General features: G+C 39.6%; 1 protein-coding gene across 2 annotated transcripts in view; it reads left to right on the top strand.

Annotated features, from left to right (window-relative positions):
- The window catches only part of LOC124769376 (ATP-binding cassette sub-family C member 5-like), a 298,192-nt gene that overhangs the window by 165,299 nt on the left and 121,556 nt on the right, over nt 1-11,337 (top strand). For both annotated transcript variants that reach the window (XM_047249493.1, XM_047250268.1), the window contains 2 exons: nt 520-646; nt 817-1,028. In XM_047249493.1, the coding sequence (XP_047105449.1) occupies nt 520-646; nt 817-1,028 (339 nt within the window). The remainder of the gene's footprint in view (nt 1-519; nt 647-816; nt 1,029-11,337) is intronic.

Raw genomic sequence — 11,337 nt, 5'->3', positions numbered from 1 at the left:
GTTGCTGTACATTTTCCCCCAAATTCAGTATATTTATTGTCTTCCTTCACTTTATTAGTATGGCTCAAGCTATTCATTTTTTTCTTCTTTTTAGTGCAGATAATATGCTCCTCCAGTCTCTTGATATTTTTATTCCTTAGTGTGGTTGTTTCATATGATTTTGATGTGAAAATAATCTTCAGTCTCTTCACATGTTGGAGGATCAAAACTGTAAAATTTTTAATTGTTTGTGTGAGCATTAGTCCCTTAAAAATAATTAAGCAAACTTAAGGTGTTTTGTAAATGATGTGTATTTATTGTTAAAGGATGTTGCTCATTGGCATTTCAAATAACTGCTTGCTGTAAACAAATAGCAAGTAGTTGTGTTTTTTCTATAAACAATAAATACAGTAATAGACAAAGCATCTGTCAGAAGTTTCTCAGATTCCTGCTATTTCTTTACATTTATAGCATCTTTGTACAGTTGGAAGTGAGTACCTACTAACTTCAATCTTCATCATTCTATTGCTTTTTATTTAGAAATTTCTCCATCGACCAAACTATGAGTCTCCATTCATACGATCAGTGGGAGAGAAACTGGTTGAATTCAGAAATGGAACTTTTGCATGGGAAGTTGCAGTTGGCAACACTAAATCCAAGAAGAAAGGTAAACAGGGAACTTAAACACTCTCCATGTCATTTACAGTTGACCACACAGCATTACAAAATGTTGAAATGATGCCATCTGATATTGAGTTATGTGCTAGTTAGTAAGTTAGTGGATCTTTATCGTGTGGGCAATTGTTTTATGTGTTGTGTATTTGTTTTATTATACAGGCAATAGAAAGAGAGTGAGTGTTGTGAAACGTGAACCAGCAGAAAATGGTGATTCTATGGAGGAAGAAGGAAAATTTATCAGTGTAGATGAGAACCTACCTGTGGAAACACTGCATGATATTACTTTAGATGTACACCGTGGAAAGTTAATTGGTGTATGTGGTAGTGTTGGATCTGGCAAAAGCTCTCTTCTTTCTGCCATTACAGGAGATGTAAGTTATTATTCTGTTGTCTTGGTGTGCATTTGATTCATTGTTGTTAAAATACCATTTTAAAAAGTAACATTGTATCCTTTTCCTAATTTTGTTGGTAGTTCAACCTGGAGTTTCCATTGCTTGACGTTGTAATAATGCTTGACCAGTTTGTCAATGGAGTGAGTGACTGATTATTTTGTAAAATTTTTTGTTATAGACACAATCACATTCTTATGACACAGTCATAACCGGTTTCGGCCATACAGTGACCATCTTCAGATTCTAAAGGCGGCATATACTAAACGGAGGTTCATGCGTCGTCCGCAGCAATCCCACAAGCACCTATGAATATCTTCGACACATCAGTTTTCTACCAAAAGAAACTGAATGACATTGCTCTGCTTGGAACACTCCTCCATTACAAATGCCATTTTGAAGGCTATGTACAGTGCTGCAACCTATCAAAACTTCATGAGATTGTAGGGGCTGAAGCAGGAATATTCCATAATGTCCCACAACAAATTCTGGATTTTTCCATCTGAAATTGAATGGGGGGAAAAAAACCTCTGCTCTTCACCTTAGAGATTAATATTTCCTAATGTTTGAATTATTGCACAATCAGCTTAACAGTTCATGCCAAGAATAATATACAGAAGAATGGAGTAGAAAAATTCAGGCTGTGTTAGATGATGATCAGTTTGTGATTGGAATTTCGTGAGGAGATTCTGCCACAGTGAAAAATGCCTTTGTTTTAGTGATGGCCATCCCAAATCCTGTATTATTTTAGAGACACCTCTCCCCTATTTCGCATTAATACAAAACGTGCTGCCCTTCTTTGAAATTTTTCGATGTACTCTGTCAGTCCTATCTGGTAAGGATCCCACTCCACGCAGCAGTATTGCAAAAGAGGACGGACGAGCGTAGTGTAAGCAGTCTCCTTAGTAGACCTGTCACATTTTCTAAGTGTCCTGCCAATAAAACGCAGTCTTTGGTTAGCCTTCACAACAACATTTTCTATGTCTTCCTTCCAATTTAAGTTGTTCGTAATTGTAATTCCTAGGTATTTAGTTGAATTTACAGCCTTTGGATTTGACTGATTTATCATGTACCTGAAGTTTAATGGACTTTTTTTACCACTCATGTGGATGACCTCACACTTATCGTTATTTAGGGTCAGTTGCCAATTTTTGCACCATACAGATATTTTTTGTAAATCATTTTTCTTATATTGTTACTTCTGACTATGGTATTAATTAAAATAACAATACGTTAATATCTTTCACTCTGGGAGGTGGGGATTGTGGTGAAAGGGGTAGGTCACATCTACATCTATATCTGTACTCTGAAAACCACAGTGAAGGGGTTTCTTCTTGTTCCATTCATGTATGGAGTGTGTGAAGAATGATTGTTTCAATGCCTTTGTGCATGGAGTCATTAATCTAACCTTATATTCATGATCCGTACGTGAACGATGCATAGGGGGTTCTAATATTTCCCTAGAGTAATCAATTAAAGCCAGTTCTTGGAACTTCGTTAACATGCTTTCTCGAGATAGTTTGCATCTATCTTCAAGAGTCTTCCAGTCATTTCCTTCAGTATCTCTGTGACACTTTTCCACGGATCAAACATATCTGTGACAATTTGTGCCGCCCTTCTCTGTATATGTTCAATATCCCCTGTTGGTCTTGTTTGGTAGGAATCCCACACAATTGTGCAATATTCTAGAACCAGTTGCATGAGTGATTTGTAAGCGCTTATTCAATATTCTACCAATAAACTGAAGTCTATCACCTGGTAAACACACAACTGAGCCTACATGATCATTCCATGGCATATCCTTGCAAAGTGTTCCACTCAGGTTATTTGTATGAGTTGGCCAGTTCCAGCAGTGACTCATTGAGATTATAGTCATAGGATACTACTGCTTTCATGTTGTGAAGTGCACGTTTTTACATTCTTGAACATTTAAAGCAATCTTTGCAACACTTTGAAATCTTATCAAGATCTGACTGAATATTTATGCAGCTTCTGTCAGACAGTAGTTAATATGCAGAAAGTCTGAGGTTGCCATCAGAATTGTCTGCAAGGTCATTAACTTACAACATGAACAGCGAGGGTTCCAACACACTTCCCTGTGGCACACCTGTAGTTACACCTACAATTGACAATGACTCACCACCCAAGATTACATGCTGCATCCTCCCTACCAAAAAGTCCATAATTAAGTCACAAATTTCACTTGATACCCCATATTCTCAGTTTTTGACAATAAGTGTAGGTGTGGTATTGAGTCTAGTGCTTTTTGAAAATCAAGAAATACAGCGCCTACGTGACTGCATTTATCCATAGCTTTCAGTTTGTTAAAAAGTACGGGTTGGGTTTCACATGATCGGTGTTTTTGGAATCCATGCTAGTTGGCATTGAGGAGATCATTCTGTTCAAATACCTCCTTATGTTTGAGCTCAGAATATATTCTAAGATTCTACAACAAATTGATGTCAAGGATGCTAGACAGTCATTTTGTGGATCACTTCTACTACCTTTCTTGTAGACAGGTGTGAACTCCGCTTTTTTCCATGAAGTGATCATGGTTGTGTGTTCAAGGAGTCTACAATAGATTCTAGTTGGAAGAGGTGCTAACTCATCTGAAAATTCAGTAAGGAATCTAACAGAGATTCCGTTGGACCCTGGAGTTTTGCTTACTTTCAACGATTTCAGCTGTTCGTCAGTTCCACTGTCACTATTACTCACTTACACATCTATTAAGTGGTACGAGGATTAAATTGGGGCAATTCTCATGGGTTTTCCTTTGTAAAGGAACATTTAAAAACGGAGTTAAGCATTTCAGCTTTTGCTTTGATACCTTCAGCTTCAGTCTGTCTCATTCGCTAGGGTCTGGACACTAACTTTGCTGCCACTAATAGCTTTTACTTACGACCAGAATTTCTTTGGGTTTTGTGAAACACCACTTGACAATATTCTGCTATGGTAGTCATTTGAGGCATCACACACTGCTCTCTTGACAGCCAAACACATTTCATTCAGTGTCTCTCTATCTGTAGCCCTACGCTTCATTTAAGACCTATTATGCAGTAATCTCTGTTTCTTTAGAAGTTTCTTTACAGTGACTGTATACCATGGAAGTTCCTTCCCATTGTGAACTGTTTTATTGGGTACCTATCTATCCAGTGCATGGTCAACTATTCTTTTAAACTTGAATCAGAGACCCGTAATTCCTCAGCATGCTCCTGCCTTCTGCTAAAAGTTTCAACTTCCTCATTGAGGTATGACACTGCTGATTTCTTTATCTAGTTTACTGAACATATATATCTTTTTGCTTGTTTTAGTTGTTGTTTGTACTTTGAAAGTCATTGTTGCTACAACCGTGTCATGGTCACTGACAACAGTTTTGATGTGGAGATCATCAAAGAGGTCAGGTCTATTTGTTGCCATCAGATTCAGTATATTTGTGAGTGAGGTTCAGAACTAGCTAAACTCTCTAAACACACATTCATAGCAATTGTGCAAAAGCTATTGAATCCTGTTGAGTGGTTCAGTGACAGCACCTCAGTAGCTTCTGTGCTTTTAGTGTCTTGTTGGCCCCAAAGTCTCCTGCACTTGGCTTCATTGTTTATTAGTGGCACTGCCATTAGAGAGTAGAAAGAAAAACATTGACAGTGGACCAGAGGCATGAAAGTTCTTTTCTTCGCTGCAGCATGCAACCTCAGTGGTTGAGCTACAGCTCTACTATAATCTTTGAGTTACTCACCCTCAAGTAGTATTTCAAATTGTACCTCCAAACATACATTACACAATATTTTAAGCATGTAATATATCTGTTGAATGTTGTACATTTGTAACTCCAAACTAGGGACTTAGCTGCTCTGTTATCTGCCCAGAGACAGTTGAAGTATACACCCACCAGTAGCATACCATTCATTGCCTTGTAATGTAGGGTTGTCTACCATTCTTAGTGGTTGTAAATGATGTACTCTGTAGTGATGCTTTTGTTCTAAGGCAGAGCAGAGAATGAGAGACACAGCAACAGTTACGAAAAATCCTATACTTAAGTTCATTCGCTTGTAAAACACAACTGCAGCCAGATCCTAAGTACCCCAAATCTGTTGCCAAGTCCATAATATGCTGTAATCACTGAGAGATGCTGAGTATTCACAGGCATAGAATGTATGACTGAATGGGGGCTGATAATAATGTGTGGCACCCTCCTATACATTTTGATAGCAGCACTGGGGGGCTGGTCAAGGAGGCTGTGTCCATAGAGCAGCCATCAGTTGGCAGTTGTGGTTGCTGTGTGGCTACCTGTTGTAGCGGTACTTGGAATGTCTGGTGCCAACCTATGTCTGAGGAAGTGACACACCCAATGTGGCATCCATGGCGAATGACACCACAGTAAGTAAATGAGATAGCATCATAACCTGAGATTCCTCATTTGTTTCAATTCACTGAGTGAGCTTCAGTCTTATGAATGTATCCAGTAGAGAAGGTTGTTGAAAGTTGGATAAAGAGTACTATTCTGCAGGTTATAGGAATATGTCAGAATACAGGAATAACAAACACAGCAACAAAACAGGCATGCTGGAAAACTTCTGTATCTCATTGTGTTCAGTGACGTCGAAGATGATGATGATGATGATGATGATGATGATGATGATAATGGAGACAGAAGAAAAAGATAGTTCGGAATGAGGCACTCTTCCTTCCTGTCATTGATAAAATGTGTTCTATCTTGCCTTCTAATTGTGCAATATTCTTTAAAACATAGGTTTCTGCTACTGAGTAGAGCCACCAGTATGATGTCTGTGCCATTACCATAACAATTTGTAACATTTTGACATTTCAATTTGTATCCTCACTAGGAGATACAATGTGGTTTCACTGTCAACATGACCTCTGTTTTAAGCAATAATAGTACGCCTGACCCCTCTTAAAATTCTGTGAAAAAACAAATCTTATCCCCAAAATTTTAGGGATGTGAATGTATTCAGTGTGTTTTGAAGCTAGGTGTTGTTACCCGAGTGCCAAATCTTGAATATTTCGGAAGAGGGAGAGAAAGAAAGAAAAACACCAGCTAACCAATCGCTACCTGATTTAAGTAGTAATTTACCATTGACGATTTGCAGTTTCTGCCTGTTGCAGTAACCATTTTTACCTTGTAAGTGTGATACAGTGGAACTTAAGCTGTTAAGAAAGCCTTTGAGTCCTGAGACTGGTTTGATGCAGCTCTCCATGCTACTCTATCCTGTGCAAGCTTCTTCATCTCCCAGTACCTACTGCAACCTACATCCTTCTGAATCTGCTTGGTGTATTCATCTCTTGGTCTCCCTCTACGATTTTTACCCTCCACGCTGCCCTCCAATACTAAATTGGTGATCCCTTGATGCCTCAGAACATGTCCTACCAACCGATCCCTTCTTCTAGTCAAGATGCGCCACAAGCTTCTCTTCTCCCCAATCCTACTCAACACCTCCTCATTAGTTATGTGATGTACCCATCTAATCTTCAGCATTCTTCTGTAGCACCACATTTCAAAAGCTTCTATTCTCTTCTTGTCTAAACTATTTATCGCCCATGTTTCACTTCCATACATATGGCTACACCCCATACAAATACTTTCAGAAACGACTTCCTGACACTTAATTCTATACTCAATGTTAACAAATTTCTCTTCTTCAGAAATGCTTTCCTTGCCATTGCCAGTCTACATTTTATATCCTCTCTACTTCGACCATCGTCAGTTATTTTGCTCCCCAAATAGCAAAACTCTCTTACTACTTTAAGTGTCTCATTTCCTAATCTAATACCCTCAGCATCACCCGACTTAATTCGACTACATTCCATTATCCTCGTTTTGCTTTTGTTGATGTTCATCTTATATCCGCCTCTCAAGACACTGTCCATTCCGTTCAACTGCTCTTCCAAGCCCTTTGCTGTCTCTGACAATATTACAATGTCATCGGCGAACCTCAAAGTTTTTATTTCTTCTCCATGAATTTTAATACCTACTCCGAATTTTTCTTTTGTTTCCTTTACTGCTTGCTCAATATACAGATTGAACCACATCGGGGAGACAATCCTGTCTTACTCCCTTCCCAACCACTGCTTCCCTTTCATGCCCCTCACCTCTTATAACTGCCATTTGGTTTCTATACAAATTGTAAATAGCGTTTCGCTCTCTATATTTTACCACTGCCACCTTCAGAATTTGAAAGAGGGTATTCCAGTCAACATTGTCAAAAGCTTTCTCTAAGTCTACAAATGCTAGAAACGTAGATTTTCCTTTCCTTAATTTAGCTTCTAAGATAAGCCATAGGTTCAGTATTGCCTCACATGTTCCAATATTTCTACGGAATCCAAACTGATCTTCCCCAAGGTCGGCTTCTACTAGTTTTTCCATTCGTCTGTAAAGAATTCGTGTTAGTATTTTTCAGCTGTGGCTTCTTAAACTGATAGTTCGGTAATTTTCACATCTGTCAACACCTGCTTTCTTTGGGATTGGAATTATTAAATTCTTCTTGAAGTCTGAGGGTATTTCGCCTGTTTCATACATCTTGCTCACCAGATGGTAGAGTTTTGTCAGGACTGGCTCTCCCAAGGCCGTCAGTAGTTCCAATGGAATGTTGTCTACTCCCGGGGCCTTATTTCGACTCAGGTCTTTCAGTGCTCTGTCAAACTCTTCACGCAGTATCTTATCTCCCATTTCATCTTCATCTACATCTTCTTCCATTTCCATAATATTGTCCTCAAGTACATTGTCCTCGTATAGACCCTCTATATACTCCTTTCACCTTTCTGCTTTCCCTTGTTTGCTTAGAACTGGGTTTCCATCTGAGCTCTTGATATTCATACAAGTGGCTCTCTTTTCTCCAAAGGTCTCTTTAATTTTCCTGTAGGCAGTATCTATCTTATCCCTAGTGAGATAAGCCTCTACATCCTTACATTTATCCTCTAGCCAGCCCTGCTTAGCCGTTTTGCACTTCCTGTCGATCTCATTTTTGAGACGTTTGTATTCCTTTTTGCCTGATTCATTTACTGCATTTTTATATTTTCTCCTTTCATCAATTAAATTCAACCTTTCTTCTGTTACCCAAGGATTTCTACTAGCCCTTGTCTTTTTACCTACTTGATCCTCGGCTGCTTTCACTACTTCATCCCTCCAAGCTACCCATTCTTCTTCTACTGTATTTCTTTCCCCCATTCCTGTCAATTGTTTCCTTATGCTCTCCCTGAAACTCTGTACAACCTCTGGTCCTTTCAATTTATCCAGGTCCCATCTGCTTAAATTCCCATCTTTTTGCAGTTTCTTCAGTTTTAATCTACAGTTCATAACCAATAGATTGTGGTCAGAGTCCACATTTGCCCCTGGAAATGTTTTACAATTTAAAACCTTTCCTGAATCTCTGTCTCACCATTAAATAATCTATCTGAAATCTGCCAGTATCTCCAGGCTTCTTCCATGTATACAACCTTCTTTTATGATTCTTGAACCAAGTGAGCAATGATTAAGTTGTGCTGTGCGCAAAATTCTACCAGGCGGCTTCCTCTTTCATTTCTTACCCCCAATCCATATTCACCTACTACATTTCCTTCTCTCCCTTTTCCTACTACCGAATTCCAGTCACCCATGACTATTAAATTTTCGTCTCCCTTCACTATCTGAATAATTTCTTTTATTTCATCATACATTTCTTCAATTTCTTCGTCATCTGCAGAGCTAGTTGGCATATAAACTTGTACTACTGTAGTAGGCGTGGGCTTCGTGTCTATCTTGGCGACAATAATGCGTTCACTATGCTGTTTTTTTGTAGTAGCTTACTCGCATTCCTATTTTTTTTATTCATTATTAAACCTACTCCTGCATTACCCCTATTTGACTTTGTATTTATAACCCTGTATTTGCCTGACCAAAAGTCTTGTTCCTCCTGCCACCGAACTTCACTAATTCCCACTATATCTAACTTTAACCTATCCATTTCCCTTTTTAAATTTTCTAACCTACCTGCCCGATTAAGGTTTCTGACATTCCACGCTCTGATCCGTAGAACACCAGTTTTCTTTCTCCTGATAATGACGTCCTCTTGAGTAGTCCCCGCCTGGAGATCCGAATGGGGGACTATTTTACCTCCGGAATATTTTACCCAAGAGGACGCCCTTATCATTAACCTAACCATACAGTAAAGCTGCATGCCCTCGGGAAAAATTATGGCTGTAGTTTCTCCTTGCTTTCAACCGTTCACAGTACCAGCACAGCATGGCCGTTTTGGTTAGTGTTACAAGGCCAGATCACTCAATCTTCCAGACTGTTGCCCCTGCAACTATTGAAAAGGCTGCTGCACCTCTTCAGGAGCCACGCATTTGTCTGGCCTCTCAACAGATACCCCTCCATTGTGGTTGCACCTACGATGCGGCTGTCTGTATCGCTGAGGCACGCAAGCCTCCCCACCAACGGCAAGGTCCATGGTTCATGGGGGAGGGGGGGGGGGGATGTTACAGCTGTGTAGTTGGATTTTTAGTATTCTGTCATGCAGTTGACAACAATTGACAGACAGTGCTGGGGAAAGCAGAGTGTTCCAGGACACATTGCTTATGGCACATTATTATAAATGGGGCTACTACCTTTTTGATTTAATGACATCTTCATTTAGTAAATTGGAGTGAAAACAATGTAGCTGCTGCATACAGCAGTGGCAATTAGTCTTTATTGGTACGACATCTTAAGTAAAATACCACCTAACATATGCCTCTATGTTGTATACAGCTGATAGTGACAGTGTTATGGTATGGGTAGGGGTCTTTCCTGCATCTCTGGTGGCTTGTGATTGTGAGAGGGCAATACTTTTTAATTCAGATTAGTAATTTGAATTTTATCATTATGAAACCAAATGCTATGACTTTTATGAATACAGTAACACCTATTTCTTTGTAACATACAGTGATTATCAGCAGAATTCCATCCTTCCTTAATATATTACTACATGAGAAAAGTTAGGAGTGCCACTGATAGCATCACATGCGTCTTGATGCTAGATTGTCCACAATTTCTTCACTCTGTGGTTATTCTAGTTCTTCATCCTGATTTTTGTGCCTTGCTAGTGAAACAAAAATAATCAATCTCTGATGATTTTCTTACTCAGTGATGGCCTTCCTGGATGTACCATACTGTAAATTGAAGGTCCTGTCTCATTTTTGTGATGGTTAAATGCCAGACTACAGGTCCTTAGCCAGTTCTAGGTTTTTGTCTGTTGCTTACCAATTCTTTCTCCACTGGCAATGAGTTTGGAGGATGGTAAGTACATAAAATCCAACAAAACCATTCCTAGCAAAACACTTGGGTGTTCAAACTGACCTTTGAAGTGAGGGCAGCTTCATCTTTTATCTGAATGACTTAAAATTGGTTTCACAGTGTAATGACTGTAAACTGGAAAATATTGTGAAGTAGATGCCTGTGCATAATAATGGTTACATTGATGGTATGTAGATGGGGTTGCTAAAGGTTCTGGAAATCAGAGAATATCAGTGAATTTCAAACAGTTCAGAGAAGTCAGGGAAATTTGGGGAAAAAAGAAACACTGGAAAAATCTCATTTTTGTCTCAGTAATGAAATGGTTTGTGTACTGAGGTGTCGTACATTGTTGCTGGATGAGAGCAGCTGAGTACTTGCGCCGCTTCCCTACTCTCTCATTCCTACTGCTTCTCCCCTTCCCGCCACTCCCCTGCCACAACTTATTGCCATTAGCCTAGCAGCTGCAGACGAGAGGTGGGGAGGCAGTGATTCTCAGAGACTGTAGACGATGCGGCCAGAGATGACAGTTGTGTGAGCTTGAGTTGCATCTGAGTGATGGTGTGAATATGCGTGTGTGCACTTCTGTTTTCTGATAAAAGCTGTGGCTGTAAATTTACTTGTGAGAGAGTGATTGTCTTTTCTACATGCCTGTCTGCAGCTCAGCAAACATCTTTTCATGGAGTTGCTACCTATCCTCATTATTTTTGATACTCAGAGTATTTGAACACGTTATCTGATGCATAGATTGATCACTGTGATCTCGTTTCATCAACAAGATTTCTGTGGCTCGTGAATAGCTGGCCACATGAGTGGATTTCCTCGACGGGTGAAACCAGAGGCTGTTTCTGTGGGTATCTGTAATGGATAGAGCCTGCCTGTATGAAGCCATTCAGTTCCCACTAATGTGCAGGCTCTGCCCGTCGGATTTAGTCTCGCCGATCTGCCTGCAGGCCGGGTCTGTTTGTGTGTGGTGTAATGCAGTGGATTTTCATGGTTTATCCTTGGACCTAGGACTGTAATGCTCCG

This window comes from Schistocerca piceifrons, chromosome 1, assembly GCF_021461385.2.
Source record: "Schistocerca piceifrons isolate TAMUIC-IGC-003096 chromosome 1, iqSchPice1.1, whole genome shotgun sequence".
In the NCBI taxonomy this organism is placed as follows: domain Eukaryota; kingdom Metazoa; phylum Arthropoda; class Insecta; order Orthoptera; family Acrididae; genus Schistocerca; species Schistocerca piceifrons.
The sequence above is the reverse complement of the archived record's forward strand: the minus strand, read 5'-3'. Positions and strand labels throughout refer to the sequence as shown.